We start from the raw sequence: 24,151 nt of genomic DNA, 5'->3' as shown, positions 1-24,151 counted from the left end.
GAAAGAATTGAGGGCATTTATATAGACTCGCACAATATTCCTGAAAGCATTAGGCTGTCCTATAGTCAGATAAAGCTGTAAGTACTTCCTATGCCAAGCATTTAACCTTCCAGTTATGGAATGCTCTTCCTTATGAGAAACAGCAGGCACGTTAAAGGCCTCAGTTCTAGAGCAATGCCCACAGCGCACCTCTGGTTGATTCACAGGTTGGCATTCCTAAGGTCTTTTAAATAGCAGGTTTTAGGCTTTCCCTTCTGTTACAGTTAATTGTGGTTCCTCCTGTAAGACCAGTTGCTGCTTTTAAGGACATGGGTGGTATTTGGGTGCTTTCAGTGTCGAGCATCCAGTGATTGTGTCTGGGATGGAAGTTGGGTTAATTCCCTAGAAGAAAGCAGTGCAAACTGGATGGGGAAGGTCCACAGATGTCTGCAGCCAACTTCTAGCCTAGACTGAGCCACCTCTGCATGTTCCCATCTCAGCAACAGCAGGTGCTGGTCTGGAGTGGAGTCCGTTTCAGCAGATGTGAATCCTCCATTTGGTTCAGTCACATACCCGGTCACCTCAGACACCGAGTGCATTGAGGAGAGCAGCAGCATTGTGCATCCCTGTCCCGCAGGCAGGCTCTGCAGGCCCCGAGACCCAGGCTCAGCCCTCCAGTTACAGAGTGCCTTGGGAAGCTCCCATGAGGCAGTCCAGTGGAGCTGTTCCAGGAGACAGATCTCATCCCAAAGGAACTGCGGCGCAGGCCGTCCGTGCGTGCTGCTTCCATTTATAGGGCAGAAGGAAGCCTCGGGGTCAGGCAGGTGGCAGTGATCACGTACAGCCACTTCAGGTCTCCTGCGTGAGCTCCTCAAGCTGGATCTCTGTAGCTGGCTTTGATGCAGTGCTGCTGTCAGGTGGTTTTAGAGCCCTGTTATTCCCCCATGTGTATCTCTTATGACCAGCTCAGGGTTGCTTTATATTGCTGGCAGGGTTTTGAGCTTCACGTTGCTTGTGTAAACAGCTCCTCTTCCTTAGTGCTTATCCACCTGGTTTATTTATACCCAGCTCGCCTATGCCAACACCATTGGTTTTGTTAAGGAAACAAAGTTTGCTGAAGCAACAAGTTCTGCTTTTAGCCTCCCCCTTCAATATAAGCCTGCTTTCCCCGTAATCTTTTGGTAGCCCTGCTCTTTGTGTGGTTTAGTTTGAGTTTTCTTCTTTAAATGGCTGTCCATGTGTAGGATATTGCAGCTGTGAGAGCACTGATGCTTTGTGATGGGTGTTAAAGCCCACTCTCTGGCAGTACTTTGGTGGCTGTCCTTACACTGTGTGTGCTTTCTTCATGGCTGTGTTACACTGGCAGCAGAGTGAGTGGCAGGTAACCCAAATCCTTCTGCTCCAGCTGATGAGCTAACATGGGAAGTTAGTGGCTCCTAAGCATGAAACTGTATTAGAGCTCTGCTATTACTCCAGTCCTTTGAGATCATCTGATTTTCTTCTTGCTGCCCCAAGGGATGAATCTTAAGCTCTACTGAGGGTCCATCTGTTGGTGGTTGAACAGCTGAGTTTGGGGAGCGTAATACATCACAGATACAGTCAGCATCAGCGTGCTGGCTCTTCAGTGTTTGCAAACAAAAGATACCTTCATCCTTCCTCTCACATCCTCTTGGGGAGCCTGGAACACACCCATAGGCTGGTGTTGTAGAGTTCAATGTCATCTTGTTGTTAACTTATAATTGCCCCATGCTAATTAGAAATAAATTTTCCATGACAATTAATGCCAGAAATAGCTTCTGATATTCCCCCCTTGTGCCAGCAGTTATTTTGATTTAATACATGATGTTAGATTCTTATTCATGTTGTTGTGTACTTGTACACCAAGGGGGACCAGCGTAAAACAGAACCTGGTTTGAGGCAGCGTCAGAGCAGTGACCAGTTCCAGTTGAGGAGGTTTGTGGTGATGGGTTCACTTAAGGGGAAGCCAATATTAGAGGTATGCCAAAAATAACCCTGCAGCGAAAGCTGAGGCCAGTCCAGGAAGCGAGAGGACACGATGTTTGTACAGCTTGGAAAACAGCTTGCTCTGGTGTACGTGCACGGATCCAGAGCAGCCTCCAAGCCTGCCGGGTGCTTGTGGCACACGGGGAAAGCACAAGAAATGATCACCAGATCTTATCTTTATGATGAGGCGTTGCTGAGCGCATCCAGCAGCTGCAGATCTGCTGTGCCAGAGCCCTCTGCATGGAGGGGAAGAGCTCAGATAAGGCTTTGGCCTTTCCTGCTCTGTGAACTGATGTGCAGCGCTGTCAGAACGTCTGCCACGCTGCTGGCTGTGAGCGGTGCAGAACCTGTCATGCAAGGCTTCGTAGGTCAGCAAGAGCAGCATTTCCAAGGCTCACAGTCCAAAGGTGGTGTTTGAAGGAAGCAAAGCTCAGTCCTGTGGGAGAAACGTGTTAATGACAGGTCAGTTCTGGCTTGAACACAGGGCTTCGTCTTTGAGGTGCACAGTCATTATGGGAGAGGATAGCAGACACCGTATCGACCACAAACCACCTCACAACGTTTGGGTTCCTAGTGCCTGACCCGAGAGGACCCTTCATTGGAGTGCACAGCTAAGAAACAGCAGTTGTGTTTGTGGACCTGCAATAACGACCCTCAGAGCTGCCGATGTGCAGAGCTCTGAGCCTGCTCTCCAGCCCCACCAGCCGGGTTGCCTCTCTCTTCCCAGGCAGTGTGAGATGGACCATGAGGATGAAATGAGTCCAGCGGCTTGGCTGGGCAAAGGTGCCACCTTCACACGTTCCAGTCTGTTCTGAAGGTGGTGTCAGAAGCCAGGCTGAGGGAGGCTTCTCTCTAAACTGTGTTGGGCTTCTTTGGGTGGGCTTTCCCCCCTGCCTGAGCCCGAGATGGGCAAAGAGCACACTTGTTCTTGTGTCAGGGGCCGGGTGGTTCTGGGCTCTGAGCTGATGGACAGTGTTTGCAAGCCTGGAGTTTATGTTCTTGTATTATTTATGTCATTTTGATGCTTTTAAATGAACATCCCCAGGTTCCCCTGGAGTTAAGAGGGATAAATGCCCAAATCGTGCAGGTGGAGCAGCTTCTGTCTCCACTCAACCCTATTAACCACTGGCTTTTGATTCCTCTTTGCCCCCATCCAACCCTGCTGTAAATGGATGGAACCATGGAAGGAGAGCTCTGGTTTATCAGCATAAACAGGAAGCACCTGGAGGAAAGTCTATTAAAGTCATTCCAGAGTGATTACTATGGGATGTTACTGAGGGAGTTAAATACCCCCTTGGAATGAAGCAGGTTTTGCTGAGTTACCTGTGTGAGTTCTCAGAGGTGTTAGTTACCAGTGCTGGAGGGCTCTGTCTGTGCACGGGCTGGCTCGGTGTTGAGCAGCTTCCTCTTGGAACCATGGAACCAACCAGGTTGGAAAAGAGATTTAAGCTCATCCAGTCCAACCCTTACCCCAGCCACGGCCACCACTGCCCCATGGCACTGAGACCTCGTCTATAGGGTTTGTGAACACTTGCAGGGCCGGTGCCTGCAGCCCTGCCCTGGGCAGCCTGTTCCAATGCCTGAGCACCCTCTGGGGCAGGAATTGTTCCTCAGCTCCATCTAAACCTGCCCTGGTGCAGCTTGAGGCCGTTTCCTCTTGTCCCATCCCTTGTTCCTTGGGAGCAGAGCCCAGCCCCTCCTGGCTCCATCCTCCTCTCAGGCAGTTGTAGGGAGCCATCAGGTCCCCCCTGAGCCTTCTCATCTCCACACTGAACCCCCAGCTCCCTCAGCCCTTCCCCATCACACTTGGGCTCCAGGCCCTGCACCAGCTCCGTTGCTCTTCTCTGGCCCCGCTCCAGCACCTCAATGTCTCTCTTGTAGTGAGGGGCCCAGAGCTGAGCACAGGACTCAAGCTGCAGCCCCACCAGTGCAGAGGCTCTTGGACTGCAGTTAACAAAACGCTGGATGGGATCTTGGAGCCCAGGACTCACTTTATGGAACGGAGGGAGCAGGCTGAGCTGGGACCAGCACAGCCAGAGTAGTGCTGCTGAGGAGCTGAGCTCACCTTGCTGGAGCTGGAAGTGCACAAATACTGTAACGTGTGAGCCCCTTAGGCTGAGGTGCTTCAGTGTGACAAGATCTTGAGAGGGTGAAAAAGGGCCGCATGCTCTGCAGCAGCTGAGTGTTACCTGGTGCTTCTCGTGTTATGAAGAGCTTCCGATGGTCTCGCGGGTCTTGCCTCTGGCAGTCGGTACCTTTTGGGTACGTTTTTATTCCTTCCCACTGAAAGTTAAGATATTTGGTATTTTGCAGTGCTTTCTGTGCTTGAGGAAGCCAGCACCTTGTCTCCAGGGGAAAAGATGGGCTTGCAAACGCAGCAGTTCCTGCTGCTGCTCTCGGTCCTGTCTGGTTTAGCAACTCTTGGGCAGATGTTGGCTGAGATAGGGCTGGAAAAACCCAGGCTGGACGTGTCAGGGTAAGTGAGAAACTAGCTTGGTTCCAGAAGGATGTGGTTCCCATCCAGGGCTGCTGGAAAGCGCTTGCAGGTGGCACAAATGGTTCCTTCTGATTCCTCAGGATTTGGTTCATTGTGCGGAAGTGTTCTTATGGATCCTGATCCAATCTCCCACATCCAGGTCACTGCCTGAGCTGCTCTGGCACATGCAGGTAGCAGCCTGTGTGGCAGTTAAAGGGCCTTTTCTGGCTGCACCCTTCAGGAAGGGTGGTGAGCACATCACTGCAGTGCTGGGCTCTAGTTGCTTGCTGGGAGCATCCCTCTTCGTGTGGAGTTGTGCTGCGGTAACTGAGTAGCTGCTGTTTGCTGACATCCCCTTTGTGTCTCTCTGTAGCTTACTGGAGGTTTTGGCTGTGTGTCAGCGTTGTCTATGAGCTCTTCCTCATCTTTATCCTCTTCCAGGTAAGTGACCCAGACCTCTATTGTGAACCACTGTAATGTGGATATAAAATCCTTCAGGATTCTCGCTGGCTGCAGCAGATGTTCTTCACTTCTGTGAAACCAAATCATGGTGCTGCCGAAAGGCACTTCCAGACTGAGGGAAAATGATGATCCAGGCATGTTTCACCTTGTCTAACCCCCAGTTAGGCTCAGCCTGCGCTGGGTGCTTTGAATGGTTGGGGCTTTTTGCAAGGAACCAGACTTTGTGCACCATTTGTGTAGTGGCAGCGAGCTGAGGGTGATGTTTTGCCCAGCCAGACGTGCTCCTGGCACTTCCAAGGTATTTTTAACCATATACTCGTCCTTTGGTAAACAAGAATCTTCTCCAGGCCTTTCCACTTCTGTGGCCTCTCAGAAATGCAGCAGTGGGAGTGTTTTGAGATAAGCAATAGCAGTGAACCAGGCACTGGTAACACATCTGTTGTGTTCCTGTGTGTGTGCACCCCACTGCAAACTGAGTCTGAGTGCCAAGAGCTTCAGATTTAGGAAATTTATTGAATTCCAGCCTGTTTGGGTTGGAAGGGACCCTAAAGCTCCCCCAGCTCCACCCCCTGCCACAGGCAGGGACCCCTTCCACCGGAGCAGCTTGCTCCAAGCCCCTGTGTCCAACCTGGCCTTGAACACTGCCAGGGATGGGGCAGCCACAGCTTCTCTGGGCACCCTGTGCCAGCGCCTCAGCACCCTCCCAGGGAAGAGCTTCTGCCTAAGAGCTCAGCTCAGTCTCCCCTCGGGCAGGTTCAAGCCATTCCCCTTGGCCTGTCCCTCCAGGCCCTTGTCCCAAGCCCCTCTCCAGGTTCCCTGGAGCCCTTAAGTTGTTCCTGCTTCATGGCATGCTGTTTTTCCAGGCTCCTTATAAATGATGCTCTGGCCAAGCTGCAGCCACACTGGGTACATCCTTACACCCATTATTATGGGGAGTCCCTGTGTAGCTGTGAGTTGTGGTGGCAGAGCTGGGGGCTGCTTTGCTTCTCTGGGCAGTGTGTTGTGTCTCCAGCCCTACAGTGGTTCAGGACACACTGACTGTGGCTCAGCTCTACTAAAAATACATCCCTACTTTGCACAGGTTTAAATAAGGTTAAAAGGATGCTGAGCCTGTGACTAAACTTCCTTAAGAGCAAATACAGGCTCGCTTGGAGCTGAGACTTGTCTCAATGTGACCTTAGTGGTTTTAGTCTGTAATTTCACTATTACTGCCATTAACTCCTTTTGCCTTGCCCTGCCTTTACTGTAGCTGGTCACTCACAGGCGTCCCATTGCTCCTGCTGTGGAACACTGACCCAGCAGCTGGGAATCTGACTCAGCAAATGTCTGCCTGAGTGCCTAAAGAATGAGTTCAGGTTCTGGTCACTGCTTAGAACTGATGTTTTGGTAACTTCTTGCTCCCTCTTTGCTTCCAGTTCATTCCCTGTGCTGCAGTGGGGCCTTGTTTGAAATGGCTCTTTATTCAGTGGGCTGTGCTGTGGTTTCTCTGCCATGCATTGCAGCATAGCCCTGGCTGTTGCTTCCTCACCCTTTCCAAGCTGGAGCAGGGGAGAGGAAGGGCAGAGGGGCAGTGGGGAGGATGAGCTGTGTGCCAGCTCGGGAGTGAAGCCTTTGGGAGGGAGGGGGTGCAGGGGAGGGGCTCAGCAAACAGGATTATGGGTCTCTGAGTTTTCATCTTTGGGAAACCTGAAGTCCATTCCCTGGTCATTTTTAACTCCATGTTTAGCATTGGAGGCCCTGGGGCCGGGTGTTTGCTGTGTGATGCTCTGAGGGCTGGGGGTAGCTCAGTAATTGTTCTGAAACAAATGACTGAAGAAACCCAGCACCCATTTGAAGATGCAGCACTGACCTGAGTGAACTTTATCCTTTCCTGTGCATGGATGCTCACTAAGGGGGAAACACGGTCCTTATGTTCCTCTTGCAGACAGTCCAGGACGGGCGGCAGTTCATGAAGTACATTGACCCACATTTGGGTGTTCCTTTGCCAGAAAGGGACTATGGTGGCAACTGCCTCGTCTATGATCCTGGCAATGAAACGGATCCATTTCACAACATCTGGGTAAGAGGCAGAGAAACCTGCTGCTGAGTCTGACTTTTTAGGTAAAGATTGCTTAAGTGAAGGCTGCAGAGTGCAGTTGTGAGTCTCTGTGAGTGCTGAATCATACAGCAAGTCATAACTGATCCTGTAGCTGCTTTGGTTCTCTTCGTTTGACCTTTCCTGTCAACCAGATGGGGATGTGTCTCTTTGTATCCTCACTGCGTTGCCCAGGAGAGAGCTTGAACTGTTTAACAGCCCTTCTTTCTCAGGTTACTGATGCCAACCCTTTCCCCAGGAGTTTGGGTGTGTTTGAGTGCTTTAGGAGCCTTCTGCTCAGTCACCTTGAGCCACAAGGTCCAAAAGTTGCATCATAGTGGTTTGTGTTGGAAGGGACCTTAAAGATCATCTTGTTCCACCCCTCTGCCATGGGCAGGGCCACCTTCCCCTAGAGCAGGTTGCTCAAGCAACTGAAGTTGCTCTTTTCTGAGTACCAGAAGCCACCAGGTTGTTGTGTGTTGCTGGCAAACAGAAGACTTGAAATGCAAGGGCAAAGGAGTAAGGGTTATGTACAGCTCCCTGGTGACATGGAGCTGTTGGTGCTTGTGTAGTGAGGAGCACAGTCCTTTGGGTCTGCTCTGCAAGTCTGCAGTGCATCTGGAACAGGAATAACTGAGAGTTACAGCTGCCCTTTTCCAGTCCCGCACCAAAGTGAGGAGGGAGAAGGGCACTCTTTGCCCAGGGGCTTATGGGGCAGGACTGATAAGACTGAAGAAGCTTTACTAGGTACAGGATGTGTATGAGGAAGAAATGCATGTTCTTGTTCTGGCTGGAATGTGGTCCCCTTGGAAGGCAAGGAGCTTGACATTTAGCATTAAAAAGGTAACCTCTGCTTTATCAATACGGTCCTAATTCTAGTTTCTGCCCCTTAAAATTGTTGACTTTGCATTGGAAATGGCTTCTTTGTTCACTGTGCTTGAGAGCAAGAAACTCATGACATACATCTATATTTAGATATGAAACAACTGAAGTTTATTGCTGCTTAAAGCCTTAAGAAGGTGTGATTGTTGTAGTGCAGAGTGACCCACGCTCTCCTCTTGGTTTCTAGGACAAACTGGATGGATTTGTCCCTGCTCACTTTTTTGGCTGGTACCTGAAGGTAAGAATGGGCTTTCTGTTCCATTTCTGTTGTGGTGCTGTTCTGCTTTTGAAGCTTGACTGCTTGTGTTTGGGTGATCCAGCCTTTGTGAGCAGTTATACCAGGCAGTCACCTGTGAACTAGAGTGTGTGTGTGTACTACATGAATAGCTGTTTCATTTCCTTCCCCTCCTGCCCATGCTGGGTCACCTCATTTCTTTCCAAGCAGCATTACGTTGCTTTACAACGGGCTGAGGTGATGGGGATGTCCTAGGACTGCAGCGCAGCTGAATCCTTATGCTGGATGTGGGTGAAGATGCTGTTCTTCATTGCTCACCCTCACAAGCTGGGAGCTGGTGTAACACAGACCCGGTGTCCCAGCCCAGGGCTGAGATTCAGTGCAGGTGACTTCTTTGGTCTGTGTTAAGCAGGCTCTGAAAAGCCTGTTTTGAGCAGCATTAGGATGATGCTACCAGTGGTGATCATATCCAGTGATTGCATTTGTTTAACTGATTTCCTTCCTACTGAATAACACAATCCCAGCTTGGGGGGACCTCAAGCATCATCTGGTCCAACATTCTAGCAAAGCGTGACCTGGACTAGATGTCCCTGCACCCTGTACAGCTGCTCCTATCTTACCTGCCTTTGTTCTTCCATGTAAGGGTGTTGATGCCATCATCTGCACTCCTCAGTGCCTGCCTTGTCCATTAGCCATACTTGACAAGCGTGGAGGCCTGTGAGCATTTGGCTTTAGTGGCCTATCACATCATAAAAACAAGGTTGCCAGGAGTTTCCTGATCCTTTTCTGGATGCTGGAGACAGGATACTCGGTCATAGAAATAACTGCTAAGCAAAGCACACTGTGTCCTGTGTTCTGAGTCCAGAGGTTTTGAAACTGGGAAAAACAGTAATGCACTGTTGTAAACCTAAATCTGAGCAGTGTCCTTGCAGGATTAATGGAGTTCTCCTGTATTTAGGTTTCCAGAGGGTGTTACTATAAGTGGTGCCTGGTTCTGCTCAGGCTCATGTGCAAGGACTCACTTCTGTCATGGATTTTACTGTTGTGTAACTGCTGTGGATGTTTGAAAGCCACTTTTCTGCCTCTGCACAGACGCTGATGATTCGGGACTGGTGGATGTGTATGATCATCAGTGTGATGTTCGAGTTCCTGGAGTACAGCCTGGAACACCAGCTTCCAAACTTCAGTGAATGTTGGTGGGATCACGTACGTACTGCACAGATCACGGTGCATTTGCCTACATGGAAGTTGCCTTTTGAAGGGACGGGGCAGGAAGTGAGGAGCACTAAATCCTCTCATGTGCATGTGGCTGCTGCAGCTCAGGGGCATTGGTGCTTCTCCCTGCTGAGTGTGTAATATGCTTGTCACTGTATTTTGTGGGGTTTCAACCCCTTGCACATGGTTAAATGCTTGATTTGGTTCATTTCACACCAGGGAAAGATTCTAAAGCTTTTTCAACCTTTTGGTGATGGTAAAGCCATAAAATCTGAGATTAAGAGAAAGGTCAAACTCTGTGTGTAACACTTATAGAATCATAGAACAGTTAGGGTTGGAAAGGACCTTAAGATCATCCAGTTCCAACCCCCTGCCGTGGGCAGGGACACCTTACACTAAATCATATCACCCAAGGCCTCATCCAACCTGGCCTTGAACACTGCCAGGGATGGAGCATTCACAACCTCCCTGGGCAACCCATTCCAGTGCCTCACCACCCTCACAGGAAAGAATTTCCTCCTTAGATCCAATCTAAACTTCCCCTGTTTCAGTTTGAACCCGTTACCCCTTGTCCTGTCACTGCAGTCCCTAATGAAGAGTCCCTCCCCAGCATCCCTATAGGCCCCCTTCAGACACTGGAAGCTGCTCTGAGGTCTCCATGCAGCCTTCTCTTCTCCAGGCTGAACAGCCCCAACTTTCTCAGCCTGTCTTCATACAGGAGGTGCTCCAGCCCCTGAGCATCCTCGTGGCCTCCTCTGGCCTTGTTCCAACAGTTCCATGTCCTTTTCATGTTGAGGACACCAGAACTGCACACAATGCTCCAGGTGAGGTCTCACGAGAGCAGAGCAGAGGGGCAGGATCACCTCCTTGGACCTGCTGGTCATGCTGCTTTGGATGCAGCCCAGGACACGGTTGGTTTCTGGGCTGTGAGCGCACGCTGAAGCCGGCTCATGTTCATTTTCTCATCAACCAACACCCCCAAGTCCTTCTCCTTGGGCTGCTCTGAATCTCTTCTCTGCCCAACCTGTAGCTGGGCCTGGGATTGCTCCAACCCAGGTGCAGGACCTTGCACTTGGCATGGTTAAACTCCATGAGGTTGGCATCAGCCCACCTCACAAGCGTGTCGAGGTCCCTCTGGATGGCATTCCTTCCCTCCAGGGTATCAACAGAACCACACAGCTTGGTGTCATCGGCAAACTTGCTGAGGGCGCGCTCAATCCCACTGTCCATGGCAGCGACAAAGATGTTGAGCAAGACCGGTCCCAACACCGATCCCTGAGGGACACCACTCGTTACTGGTCTCCAGCCGGACATTGAGCCATTGACCACAGCTCTTTGTGTGCGGCCATCCAGCCAGTTCTTTATCCACTGAGCGCTCCATCCATCAAATTGATGTGTCTCCAATTTAGAGACAAGGATGTCGTGTGGGACAGCGTCGAATGCTTTGCACAAGCCCAGGTAGATGACATCAACTGCTCTGCCCCTGTCCATCAGTTCTGTACCCCATCAATGAAGGCCACCACATTGGTGAGGCAGGATTTCCCCTTAGTGAAGCCAGTGAAGCTGGCTGTCACCAAGCACCTTGTTGATTTTCATGTGCCTTAGCATGCCTGCCAGGAGAATCTGCTCCAAGCTTTTGCCAGGCACAGAGGTGAGACTGACTGCTCTGTAATTCCCCGGGTGATCCATTTTCCCCTTCTTGAAAATGGGGGTTATGTTTCCCTTTTTCCAGTCATCGGGAACTTCACCTGACTGCCAGGATTTCTCAAATATGATGGCCAGCAGCTTCGCAATTTCATTCACCAGCTCCTTCAGGACCCACGGATGGATCTCATCAGGACCCACGGACTTGTGCATGTTCAGATTTTTAAGATGGTCTCGAACCAGTTCCTCTCCTACAGTGGGCACAAGGTCTTCATTCTCACAGTCCCTGCATCTGCCTTCCAAGACTTGGGTGGTTTGGTCAGAGCCTTTGCCAGCGAAGACCGAGGCAAAGAAGTCATTGGGAACCTCAGCCTTCTCCAAATCCTGTGTAGCCAGTTCTCCCGAGAGCTTCCTGAGGGGGCCTACATTCTCCCTAGTCTGTTTTTTATTTGCTATGTACCTGTAGAATCCCTTCCTGTTATCTTTAATACCCCTAGCTAGGTTTAATTCTAACTGGGCCTTAGCTTTCCTAACCTGGTCCCTAGCTTCCCGAACAACATCCCTGTACTCTTCCCATGCCACCTGTCCTTGCTTCCACTTATTATAAGCCTCTTTTTTCAATTGAATTTTCCTCGGGAGCTCCTTATCCATCCAAGGAGGTCTCCTGGCCCTCCTGCTGCACTTCCTTCTGGTTGGGATGCAACACTCCTGAGCTTGCAGCAGGTGATCCTTGAATATCAACCAACAGTCTTGGGCCCCTCTGCCCTCTAGGGCTGTATCCCATGGAACCTTACTAAGCAGGTTCCTGAAGAGGCCCAAGTCTGCTCTCTTGCAGTCCAGGGCAGTGAGCTTGCTGCACGCTCTTCTCACTGTCCTGAGGATCATGAATTCAAGCATCTCGTGATCGCTGCATCCAAGGCTGCCCTGGAGCATCACATTTCCAATGAGCGCTTCCCTGTTGGTGAGCACGAGGTCAAGCACGGCACCTCTCCTTGTTGGCTCCCCTGTTACTTGCAGAAGGAAGTTGTCTTCTGCACAAGCGAGGAACCTCCTGGATTGCTTGTGCCGGGCCGTACCGTCCTCCCATCAGATGTCAGGGGGTTGAAGTCACCCATGAGAATAGGGGCCTGTGAGCGTGAGGCTTTTCCTGGTAGTGATGTTTCTTGCCTCTTGAAAAGCCCCAAACCACACTCAGTGCAGCTTGTGTCCAGCTCGTGCTTGTGTGCAAAGCCACCTGTGCTGTTCTCTGACACCAGTAAATCCTGCTGTGGTTGACGCTGTGTCATTGTGACAGTAAATATTACTGTCACTGTGCAATTAGACCAGTGTAACAGTAAATATTGCTGTGGGGGGGATGGCTGGCGTGGGTTACGAAAAGGTCCTAAAAGACAAACATTTGGGCTCTCTGAGGAGCTGCCCGCTCTCTGCAGGGATGGTCTGAGCGTTCTCCTCAGATGCTGCTGCTGCTGCTGCTGCTGCTGCTGCTGCTGCTGCTGCTGCTGCTGCTGCTGCTGCTGCTCCTGCTTGTGGGTAGTTTTCAGGCCAGAGGGGCTGCTGTGCTCCAGTTTCTCTGTGGCAAAGCTGAGCTCTGCAGCCTGAAGTGGCGCACGTGGATTTTCTGTGTTCCTCTGAGACAGAAATCAGTTACCAGAGGGAAGGAAATGACCCAGTGCGAGCACAGAGCGATGGCTCTCGTGTTATCTCAACCTGGGTTTACCCTCGCAGTGCAAGCTCTCACCCAGCCCTGGAATGGTTATTTGCTACATGACTATATTTATAAGGATAAAAGCATTATGTATAAAGACACCAAGTAAAGCTCTTTTGCCATCAAAACCACTTATGGAATGAAGGCTCTGCACTCCTTCTCCTTGAATGCAGAGAGCAGCCAGTTTATTTCGGCTCAAGAGCTCCATCTCCAGAATTAATGCTTGGCATGGAGAGAAATCCCTTGTTTAGTTTCACATCTTGAGCCTGGAGGCAGCCTGGAGCATAAAGACTGTGTAAAGCTGTTGGGCACAGTAAAACCCATTCTGAAAGAACATGTTCAGATACATTTCTTGCTGTGTTTCTGAAGCTTGCACCTAAGAGTGGAGTTGAGCTCATAGTAAGGAGGACGAGGTCTGTTCTGTAGCAGAACAAATACAGCAAAAGAGAACCTGCAGCCATCACCTGCACAACACTTGTGCTTGGTTTGAGATCCCTTCTCTGTGATGTTCAGTCCTCAAGACTGAGAGTGTATCTGCATGGATGGGTACCTCTAGTACCTTCCCTTCTCCAAGCTTTAGGGTTTCTTCTCCAGCACCCCTGTCCTTCTGCTTTCAGTGGATAATGGATGTGGTGCTGCATAATGGATTAGGAATTTACTGTGGGTTTTCTCTCCTTTCAGTGGATAATGGATGTGATCCTGTGTAATGGATTAGGAATTTACTGTGGGATGAAGACTCTGTCTTGGCTTTCGTTGAAAACCTACAAATGGCAAGGACTTTGGAACATTCCTACATACAAGTAAGTTGGTGTTGAAGGTAACTGCACAAACAGTAGCACAGCACAAAGTTTGGGCCCATGCTAAAGACTGTGGTCAGTGAGGGGTTCTTCTGTTAGGCTGATGTGGATGAAAGACTCGGGGTGTGTTGGGGTGACTCCAGTATCTTGTTACTGTTGGAAGCTTGGTTGTGTGTTATTGAATTGGCATGTGAAGTTGTTGCAATAGAGCTGTCATGACCATTGTCTGATGTGTAGGAATGAGGGCATCTGGTAGAAGTGAGCTGATTTAATACAAGAGTTGAAGGAGATGCAGGAGTCCAAGTCAGGATCATACCCTTTCATTCACAGCTCGGGTCTCTTCTTGTGCAAACAGTGCATTCCTGAGTAATCAGAACTTTGGAGTAACTGGGACACTGAAACTTCACATTTAATAGATGCCTTGTAGTCCCGTACCAGTAATGATGTACCAGTCCTGTACCAGTATGACCAGTACAGCTTTTCTGTAGTGTCTTTGCTGAGCAAAGCAGGACTGAGGAACTGCTTACTGCAGTGAGTGAGGTATACTAAGGCTGATAGTCCAAAACCAGGCTTCTCTCCGACTCAGGATGTTCACTCACTAAGGGGTAGTTTTGATGGAGGAAATGGAGGCGTTCTGTATGCTTGAGCTGGTGTCTCAAAGGGAAGTGTGAGGGGAGGGCTTGTGGGCTGTTTCTTCAATGTGCTCTGCTCTTTTCCAGGGGTAAAATGAAGAGAATTGTCTTCCAGTTCACCCCCTACAGCTGGGTGAAGTTTGAGTGGAAGCCGGCGTCCAGCCTGCGCCGCTGGCTGGCCGTTTGCGGCATCATCTTTGTAGTAAGGAAACTTCTTTGTCTTTTCTCTATCATTTGACTCCGTGTTCTGTAGCCCTCGAGGCACTGTACAAAGGTGACTCAGGTGAGGCTCAGCCTGGTGATGTTCCTTCAGCTGAGGCTAGGAAGGACCACTTCCAGCCCCTGCAGAAGAGGCTCCTGTTTCCATGGCTCTGGTGCGGTTGATGGATTCATTGCACAAATACCTGTCCTTACTTGCTGAACAGTGTTGGTCTGCAGGGTGAGCAATATAAACTGATCTACACATTGTTCACAAGTAACTGCTGCACCGGAAACATTGGCTTTGGGTAGAAGGGGCTGGTTTCTCTGGGTCTGAAGCAGGTACATTTGCTCTTACAGCTGGAGAGGGCTGTCCCCGGAGCCTTGGACTTCTCTCTCTTAGCTCTGAGCAGCTCCTGGAGCACACAGATTGGGATAATATTGTTACACAGACTTAAATAATCCAGTTATCCCAGATTTTCCTTTCTTCATGTGTCACTGAACATGTCGCATGTGATGGTGTTCACAGGATCCAGCTTGACCACTTCAAGTGAACCAGCTCCCCATTTAGACAACAGGGGAAGCTGGGCTCTCCAGCAGTCCCTGCAAACTGACACTCTGCCTCCTTCTTCTGAACTGGTGTTAGGGAATGCACCATGGAATTCCTAACTCCCCTTTTGCAGCCACATGACACTGACAGGGAGGATAAACTTGGCCATTTGAGTGCTTTTCCCCACTCCTGTCTCTTGTCAGCTGGGGGACTTTGGCTTTAGTGCTGTCCATGGGATGCCACTTGGCTCTGCTCTGAGCCACTCAAACTTAGCTCAGCACCTGTAAGTTTAACCAACCTTGTGACACTTCCAGTGATTCCAGTGACAGTGGGCATTAACCAGGTTCTGTATTAGTGCTGTGATACAGGGTAACAGTTGCTAGAACACCAGGCCTTTAAGCATCTTGAAATCTGTGGCATATGAAATCCGGCAGTGGCTCAGTCTGGGGTGAAGTTCCCAATTCCTGTTTGCTGAGTGGGATACATCAGCCAGCTTGGCAACCACCACCCGGCTTACAACAGCACTGCCTGTTACAGTGGTGCTGTACTCAGAGCTGGCTTGCTTCAGGAGGCCTGTAGGCAGGCTGTGAGCTCCGTCAGTGAATGCAAGCTCGCATCACTGAGCACACCTTCGCATCACCTGAGTTCCACCAGCCAAACATTGCAGGTTGACGTGGCACAGCAGCCTTGCTGAGGGTCCCACAGCTCATGGGAGAAGTGCAGTAAAGGTGCCTGTGTAAATAAAGTAGATGTTCCCCTGGAAACTTACTTTGCACCTGATGAAAGTGGGGATTAGGTGCTGGAGCAGCTTTTGCAACCGAGGGATTCCATTGCATTTGTACCAGTCTTTGGGATAATAATGTTTTCTTTAGCAAAGCCTGCTCGAGCCGACAGTTCAGAAGCAGCTTCAGGTATTGGCTCACTCCTTTGGCTGATCCAACGCTCAATGCCATTTGTTACCCTTTCTCTGGAAGCGAGAGACGTGTGTCTGCTTGCTCGCTAGCCGCACTGCCAGGCGGATCACTCCAGAACATTTTGCTATAGAGGTATAAGCCATTCTCCTAAGTTGACTTTGGCAGTGACATGTGAGAAACCAAGCACCCCAAGGTGTGCAGCTTCCACCTCTTGTTACTGTGGGGCTCCCCAGCTGGATTCTGTATGATAGTGAAAGGAGAAGCTGTTGCTTTTGGGGTTTGTTATCAGTGGTTCTGCCGGCATTCCGGCTCCAGTTAACCTGTTCAGCATTAGGGCAGTGCTTGCCGTGGTTTCTGCTGTGTGGTTGTGACACCTCTTCCAACACACAGAAAATACTTGAACCCAGCTGGTGGTCACTGCTGCAGCTGCTGATGGTGCCCTCAGCAACACTGAGTGGGACTTTGTGTGACAGAGGAACGGGGGGGGCTCCTGCAGGGAGAGAGGAGATTCCGGCCTTTATTCAGTGAAGTCTCCTCAATGTAACTAAAATGTCCTTTTCTCAGTTTTTATTGGCAGAGCTCAACACCTTTTACTTGAAGTTTGTCCTTTGGATGCCACCAGAGCACTACTTGGTCCTGTTGCGACTTGTCTTTTTTGTCAATGTGGGAGGTGTGGCCATGAGGGAGATCTACGACTTCATGGATGACCCGTAAGCCAGTCCTCGTGTATATACCGTGTGCAGCTTCACTGCTTTGTTGGATTTGCTCCAGCTTCTTGGCTTCCATCTCAGGGCAGTAGTTCAGCTTGGCAGGGACAAAGAGACCTAATCCCAAAGCATCTGCCTTGTGTTCTTTTGGGTTGGAGGTGGCATTCTCACTACCCCTGGTTAGAGAGGAGCTGTTGTGAGGGGCATTCTGTGGGCACTGGTTTTAACCGCAGTTTTTATTAGCTCTTTAGACAATGTAATGTGTGAATTAGCTGGAGTGCCACTGGCTTATGGGCAGAGGGGTCCTGAGCTCCACTGTCAGACTGAGAGCCAGGAGCTGCAGTCCTTGGATGTACCTTCTGAGGGCAACAGGGCCCAAACTAAAACCCAGACATGCTTCTTAAAGGTGCTTCTTTTCTTGAGCTGTCTTCCAGATGGCCCCTGCTCCTCTGGAGCTCTCGTGGCTCCTCTTGCTGCAGAGGACCCCCTATAGCAAAGTGGATTGGAGGCGAAGTGCACCCACAGAGAGCAGTGCATGTACTTTCAGACTGTTCCTACTTCAGCATCGTATTTGTCCTTGCTGCTTTTGTTTCTGCAGACCATGTAAGGCCTGAGAAAGCTTTGTTCTTTTAAGTTTTAGTGGTGATGTCTCAAGCTGCCTGAGCCCACATCTTAAGTCTAAGGCAACATCTGGCTTCCAGGGATGTTCATTGTCTGTCACTGACCACCACAACAGTGTCTGTGTTCAGAATTTAGGGTTCCAACACTCTCGGAAGATCAGTTTCCCTTGCAAGGCTTTGACTCCTAGAGCGGGGAAGAAGGGTCAAGCCACATTGCTTAGTTGGATTCAGGATATTCAGCAGTGGCAGGCTGCTGCTTGGTGTTGGACCTACTGGTGTGGGACGTGCCTCCAACTCAAAGGTAAGAAGAGGTCTCTGCCTCTCACTGCTGAGCTCCTCTCCTTAGCACCATTCACAATCTTCTGGTCCTTGTGCTGGGGTCGGAAAAACTCCTTTACTTCTGTTAAAGATTGAAATGTAGGAGAAGCATCAGTCACCAGAGTGTCACTGCTGGTTCAGTCTGTGCCATTCCTTCAGTGAGCTGGAGAAGCTCACCCAGCAGAGACTCATCCTGAGCTCCACGTCTTCATCCTTGCCACCACTACCATCCCCTACTGCTCTGTTTCTTGGTGGAAAGGTGACTTCCCCCCTCACTGCTGAGGGTCATGGCTCTGCTTGATGCACATCAGAGCTGACCTCATCGGCCTGTTCCTGCTGATGGCAGAACCCAGCATCTGGTCTCTTCTCACATCATCTCTGTGAAGGCTTTTGCAACTGGACTTGGATCTCTGCATGCATTTCAGGTCATCCAAAATGATCAGGCCCTGTTTTACTAGCTTCACAGGGGGTATTTTCACTTGCACATCATTTTGAGCCCAGGAGCTGTTCTGGATTCCCCTGTGGTGTTGTAGGGAGAAGCTGCAGGGGAGAACAGGCTGCACCAGGGGCTCCCAGGTAACAGCACATCAGAAACCTTCCCAACCTTTTCCTTCCAGAAACTTGCTCAACTTCTTAACAGATGAAGGTTGGAATATTCCACTGATGTTCCTTGTCAGAAACATGGCTCATTGCCTGGGCTGGCAGTGATGAGATTGTCTGAGATGAACCCATATTAGCTCTCTTCAGCCAACCTTGCAGTGTTTAGTCTAGACAGTGGTGCAGTTCAAATAGGAAGATTCTCATTTTTCTTACTGAGGGTTCTTTGTATCTGCAGGCAGCTCTGGGGCTTTGCTTGGAGGAACTTGCTCTGAGCATGGTGACAGTAAAGTACCCAGCACTGACATAGCCCAAGAAGAGGGGTGGTCCTTGAAGCTGTTCTCCAGGCCTTGCATAGCACACTGCTGTTGTGATGGACATGCTGCCTTCAGGTCCTTGAGCGTGTGAAGTGTTCCTGACCAGAAGCATCTTGATGGCAGAGGAGTCTGTAGCATTTGACTTGTCACATACTCCTGTTTCCAGTCTTCAGGTCTCTTGCAAGGAGTCTGCATCGAGGCTGTGGATTTTAATCTCATTCATCAACTAAAAAAAGGACTTTCCTGTAAAATCTGTCATGAGCAGAAGGGCAGGAGCCCAACTGGTCTGCACAGCCCTCCTGCTGGGGTTACCTCTCATTCTTCTGGCAGTGTGCTGCCATGAGCTAGTGCAAGAAAGCAAAGGCAGAGGAGGAAGCAGATCAGTGAAGCAGAAGCTGGCCTGGTCCTGTGAACAGCTTGAGCTCACAGCAGAGATGGGCTGTTTCTGTCTCTCTACTAGAGCTGCTTTCTGCCCATTTAATCTGTCACAGCAGAGGAACCACCTGGAGCAGTTTCTGAAGTCCTTTCATCCAGGCTGTGCTTTAAAAAGGAATCATCCCACCTGCATCCGCAGCAGCCTGCACTTGATTTGCTGCATCGTGGATTTGAACTTACACATTGGTTTCAAACACGACTCGGGCCTCATGCTGAAGGCACTGTGTGTTTTGTGTGCTTGACTTGCAGTGACCCCCCTGCATTCAGGGGAGGGGAGAGAAGCTCTCTTTGCTCCCCATGCTTAGATCCCTTCCCGCATACTGCAGTCCAGGGGGATGCAGTGGGGCAGATGTGTCGGAGCAACAGGAAGATGCCTGCTAAAGGAAGGATGCTCTCCCAGTGTAGGCAGGGATTTGTTAGGGGGCTTCTCTTCCATCCAATGCACGGTGAGACCAGCAAGAAAACCTGGCCCAAAGAGCTTTTGTGGCTGCTGAACATCGGTGTTTCCTCAGCCAGGCGGGAGGCTGCACATCACAGCAGGCCCGGGCTGGGATGTCCCACTGCTGCAATGCCCTGCAAGTACTGCAGAGGTCAGCTTGTCCTTGCCTCTCCCCTGCCCAGCAGAGGGAGCTTGCATCGCTTTGCTCCCATCTCCTCTATCCTGCCCCAGTGGTTCTGCCACTTCACACTGAGTTCTTCCTGGGTGCATTTCACTTCACATCTTGTGCTGTGGTAGGAGTGGGATAACACGGTCAGATGGGCAAGAGACAGGGCCTGGTAGGCAGATGTGCTTCCAAATGTGCTGTGGTTAAGTGAGGGCAATGTCCTCTGTGGGGTAGATGTCCCTGTGATTAAAGCAGGGACAGGTACAGCAAAGGCAGGCTAAGGAATAACAGAAGGTGAAAGAACAGCCCCCTTTAAGCTGAGTTGGTGGCTCATTTGCATGATTTATCTGTGCATCTTCAGAGGCACAACGTGCAGTTGAGGTGGCAGGTTTAAGGCTACCAGGAGGGTGCAACCCAGTGATTCTTTGTGTGGATTTTAAGTAGATCCGGTCCAAAGGCTGTTGAAAGCAGCCACTTGTGTGCGTGCTTGCTGGTGGTGGTGGGTGAGGGTGTTGCTTTTCTCACATTCCGTGTTCCTTGATCCGAATCTGTTGGATTTCAGGGAACAATTAAATCATGCCTTTGAAGGAAAGAGAAGGAGAACAACACATGCAACTGCTAGCAGCTCTCCCTTGCCTCGTTACTGCAGGGGGAATAAAGTCCCAGTTTAGACTCAGAAGATGGGTGATAGAACAGCAATGATTTGGTCTGTTGGATGCACATCTGCATGCACCCATGGTGCTGCTGTGGGCAGGGTTTCACTGCAGCCCATTGCATAAGGCAGGGCTTGTTGTGTTGCCCACGCAGCACCCTGTTGGATTGTTCACATGGGAATCACCTGGGCAGTCAGCTGTAAGAATGTCAGCTCCAGAGAGGACGTGGACAGCCAAGGCCAGGCAGGGGGGGTCCAGCTGGTGGAGATCCAGCCACTTACCCAGGTTTCCAGCAAAAGGCTTTGAGGGTAGCGGGGTCTCCTGGAGGCAGGTGATGGGTATTTTGGGTTCGGGTACTTCCCATGCAGCAGGAGGGGGCCCAAAAGATGGTTCCTTGCCCATCCCTGCCTCTGGGTAGATGGCTGGGTTCTAGTGCTTTTGAATTTCTGGCTTTGCTGATTGCTGGGCCCTTCACTGGGCTGGTCCATGGCCCTGCAGCTTCTCATCAGTGTCTGCTTTGGCTTAGAAACAAGCCCTGGGGATTAAACATTAGTCATGGTTTTGCCCCAAGGTTGTGTTGTCCTAGAACTGAAATGCAGTCCTGGTGTCTTCAGGATCTTGCCTGCTTGTTACTGAGCTCTCCTCCTTTAACACCCCTTTGGAGCTGATCAGAGACCGCTCACTGGGGGCCTGCTTGGGAGGAGAGCAAGTGGCAGAGTGCAGTTACACAGGGGTTAGGTGTGGTTATGTCGGTGTGGGTTGATGTTGGCAGAGGGAATCCAGGAGCAGAGCTCCTATTTCACACCGTTCTCTGAAGCTCAGCTCATTGCAAGCTGGGCAGATACAGATGTTTTCCCAGTACCCTCAAAATGGGGATAGTTCCCTGCATCATCTGGTGATGAGTTTTAACTGTTCAGAGCCTCTGAGAGGAAACTTCATCAAAGTCATGAGCCTGGAGAGCCTCAGTGCCTGTGTAAGCCAGGCTGGGCCTGCAGAGCTGGGCAAAGCTGAATGCCTTTATTACCCAGCTGGTTTGTATCTGTTTCTCTGAGTCCTCACTTTCACAGCCCTGGCTGGTGTGTGTGTGTGTGCTCCTCGTGCAGGAAGTTCCACAAGAAGCTGGGCCAGCAGGCATGGCTGGTGGCTGCCATCACTGCCACGGAGTTCCTCATCGTCGTCAAGTACGATCCCTACACGCTCACCCTCTCTCTTCCCTTCTACATTACCCAGTGCTGGATCCTGGGGATTATCCTGGTGCTCACCTGGACAGCCTGGAGGTTCTTCATTCGGTGAGTGGAGTTTGAGGCGCCACGATCAGCCCTAACCTGGGTCTCAGGGGAAAACTGGGTTGGTTTGCCTGTGCTTAGAGCAGACTAAGAGGTTCTGCAGCTTCATTGCATGAGCAGTTTGCTGTGTGGCCAATTGACCGAGCTGCCCCAGCATCGGTGACAAGTGAGCCCAGTTAAATGTGTTTGGTTTGGATGCTCTCTGCAAGTAAAGGACAAGCAGCTGCCCGAGGCTGAATGAGTCATAGAATCCCAGAGTGCTTTGGGTTGAAGGGAGCTTAAAGCTCCTCCAATTCCACGGGCAGGGACCCCTTCCACTGGAGCAGCTTGCTCCAAGCCCCTGTGTCCAACCTGGCCTTGAGCACTGCCAGGGATGGGGCAGCCACAGCTTCTCTGGGCACCCTGTGCCAGCGCCTCAGCACCCTCCCAGGGAAGAGCTTCTGCCTAAGAGCTCAGCTCAGTCTCCCCTCAGGCAGGTTCAAGCCATTCCCCTTGGCCTGTCCCTACAGGCCCTTGTCCCAAGCCCCTCTCCAGGCTCCCTGCAGCCCCTTCAGGCACTGGAGCTGCTCTCAGGTCTCCCTTTCACGCAGCAGAGGGGCAGGATCCCCTCCCTGAGCTGCTGCTCACACTCTGGGGGTGCAGCCCAGCACACGGTGGGGTTCTGGGCTCAAGTGCTCACTGAAGCCAAGGCATGGATCTCCTCCTGGGATCCCAGCACCCCAGGAGGTGTGGAGGTGCCCCCGTGCTTGCTCTCATGGGGCACGCTGTGAGGTTACACTCTGCAAGGGTGGCAGTAGCCAGGCTCCCAGCAGCAGACACACACTGCAGGTGGATCGATGCCAGCAGCACTTTTAGAGGTCTACAGGCCAAAGACTCAAGTGGGTTACGTTATCCCAAGGGCACTTGCACCCAGGCCAGCCCTGTTGGGTCTGCTGTATATGAAATAGTTCGTTCACATCCCTGGTTCATGTTTGGTTTCCTTTACAGTGACATCACCCTGCGGTATAAGGAGATCAGGAGGCAGAAGCAAGAGCACAAACATGAAAAGGACAAATGCTTGAGCAATGGTGATGGACACTCAGCAGTGCTGGAGGAACAAAACGGGAGCAAACTGAGGGAGAGGAAACTCTGAGCCATGGACAGAGGGCTGAGAGGAACCCGTAGTGCTCAAGCTGGCCTGGTGGACAGTTTCAACCTTATCCTACCTAACTTGTCCTTGTCATTGTTAGCTTTCCAAGGTGTGAGATCCTCTGGGGGAAGAGATGTCACTTGGGCATACATACACACCCTTTCTCCTCGTGTGCACCTGGTCAGAGAGGGGGAAAGTGTGTGTGGAGGAAAGTGAGAACCAGCATCACTGCGACGAGGCGGGATCTTCATCCTGGCGTGTTTTACGTCTTCCTTCCGGCCGGGGGTTTGACAGCGGAGTGCGAAGGGAGCGCAGCTGATGTAGCCAGTTAAACTGTGAGATTTCCGTGGGCATTAGGAGCACTGGGGTTGGAGCGTGCAGATTCCAGGCACGGGGAATGAGCTGGGTTTTAATGCTGAAACCACCCTGAGCCGTGCAGTGAGGCTGTGTCAGGTGTCCGGCCAGCCCTTCCCTGCACTGACATGGGCTCAGGCTGCAGCACCTGCGCAGTGTCGCCCGCTCCGCTGCTGTTACAGCCCCTGCGGCACAGGGGCCATTGCCTTTCTCTGAACTGACTTCCAGCATCCTGGAATAGCCTCCAGGAGGTTTGTGTTGTATCCCAGCTCTGGGGAGGCAGGCGGCTTCTCCGTGGTTCTTTTGGTTTAATTTATCTTTTAGTCTGGGTCGTCTCTTAAATGGGAGGGAGGGAGGGAGGGGTAAGTAAGAAAGGGCAACCTGCCTTTCCTGCACATGGAGTGTAACTTATTACAAGCAGAACCTGGGAGTGGTTACTCCATCAGTCTTAAGCTGTTTGCCTTATTCTTGGCTCCTTTCCTTTGTTCTCAAGAGGGTTTCCTGCCTGGTCCATGCTGGACGGGGCACCTGGGGCTCTGCACCCTCCAGAGCGGCCCCTTTCCCCCTGAGCCAGCTCCAGACTGAGCAGCCTCTGGGTCTGGCTGGGTGAGCCCTCCCTGGTGTCACCCAGGAACACATCCAAGCCCGTTATGGTCCTCCCCGTGCAGCAGCAGAGGTCTGCAGGCCAGGCCAGGCAGCATTCCCGCTGTGACTCAGCACCTGGAGAGGACCCTGGAAACCTGGGCTGTGTTTCTGGGGGTTCGGGTCCTTTTCCAGGATGTGAAGTGCTGCCTTAGCATCAATTCTGTCACCTCTGCTCAGCACCTTTGCCTTGTGTCCACGGCACTGACGTAACGGCATCACCAATGCCATGATCTGATGGCTGTCAAGGGATGTTCTTCGGGGAGGTGTTCATCCAGGAGGACATGACAGGAGCACCACCACCAGGGCTGGGACTGCAGCCCCACACTTGAAGAGGCAGGAGAGCTGCAGAGCTGCTCCATCCACGGTTCCGATGTGGTTTGGGCTCATGAGTGACAACCAAGATCCAGGTTTCTCCCATGTTACAGTGACCCAGACCCTCCCCACGCCCAGGGAACAGCTCGGCACTGGGGCAGGCTCAGCTGATGGAGGTTTGGTTGCAGCTGAAGAGCTCCGTGGGTGAAGCAGAGCTGATGGGGCAGGGCTGAGGCAGAGGAGGGTGACCAAGGCGGGAGGAAGCAGCAGGCTCCTTCCTGGATACGTGCAGTGTTTGTGGACAGTGATGCAACGGCTGCTCGTAGGTGCTGTTGTGGGGTGGTGATGAGTACCATGTACTGCGTGTGGTCATGCTGACGAGGCTGGAAAGGGGCAGTGCTGTGCT

General features: G+C 51.3%; 1 protein-coding gene across 3 annotated transcripts in view; it reads left to right on the top strand.

The window, feature by feature from the left end:
• The window catches only part of PTDSS2 (phosphatidylserine synthase 2), a 38,812-nt gene extending 16,223 nt beyond the window's left edge, over nucleotides 1-22,589 (top strand). For all 3 annotated transcript variants that reach the window (XM_062623331.1, XM_062623332.1, XM_062623333.1), the window contains exons 4-12: nucleotides 4,833-4,900; nucleotides 6,846-6,980; nucleotides 8,065-8,115; nucleotides 9,205-9,318; nucleotides 13,358-13,476; nucleotides 14,193-14,307; nucleotides 16,332-16,477; nucleotides 21,123-21,308; nucleotides 22,293-22,589. In XM_062623331.1, coding sequence (XP_062479315.1) covers nucleotides 4,833-4,900; nucleotides 6,846-6,980; nucleotides 8,065-8,115; nucleotides 9,205-9,318; nucleotides 13,358-13,476; nucleotides 14,193-14,307; nucleotides 16,332-16,477; nucleotides 21,123-21,308; nucleotides 22,293-22,437 — 1,079 coding nt within the window. In that variant the 3' untranslated portion in view covers nucleotides 22,438-22,589. The remainder of the gene's footprint in view (nucleotides 1-4,832; nucleotides 4,901-6,845; nucleotides 6,981-8,064; nucleotides 8,116-9,204; nucleotides 9,319-13,357; nucleotides 13,477-14,192; nucleotides 14,308-16,331; nucleotides 16,478-21,122; nucleotides 21,309-22,292) is intronic.
• Nucleotides 22,590-24,151: the final 1,562 nt, after the last annotated feature.

This window comes from Pezoporus occidentalis, unplaced genomic scaffold (genome assembly GCF_034315485.1).
Source record: "Pezoporus occidentalis ecotype Australia unplaced genomic scaffold, CSIRO_AGI_Poc_V1 ctg250, whole genome shotgun sequence".
Taxonomy (NCBI): Eukaryota; Metazoa; Chordata; class Aves; order Psittaciformes; family Psittacidae; genus Pezoporus; species Pezoporus occidentalis.
This window is presented reverse-complemented; position numbering and strand designations above follow the sequence as displayed.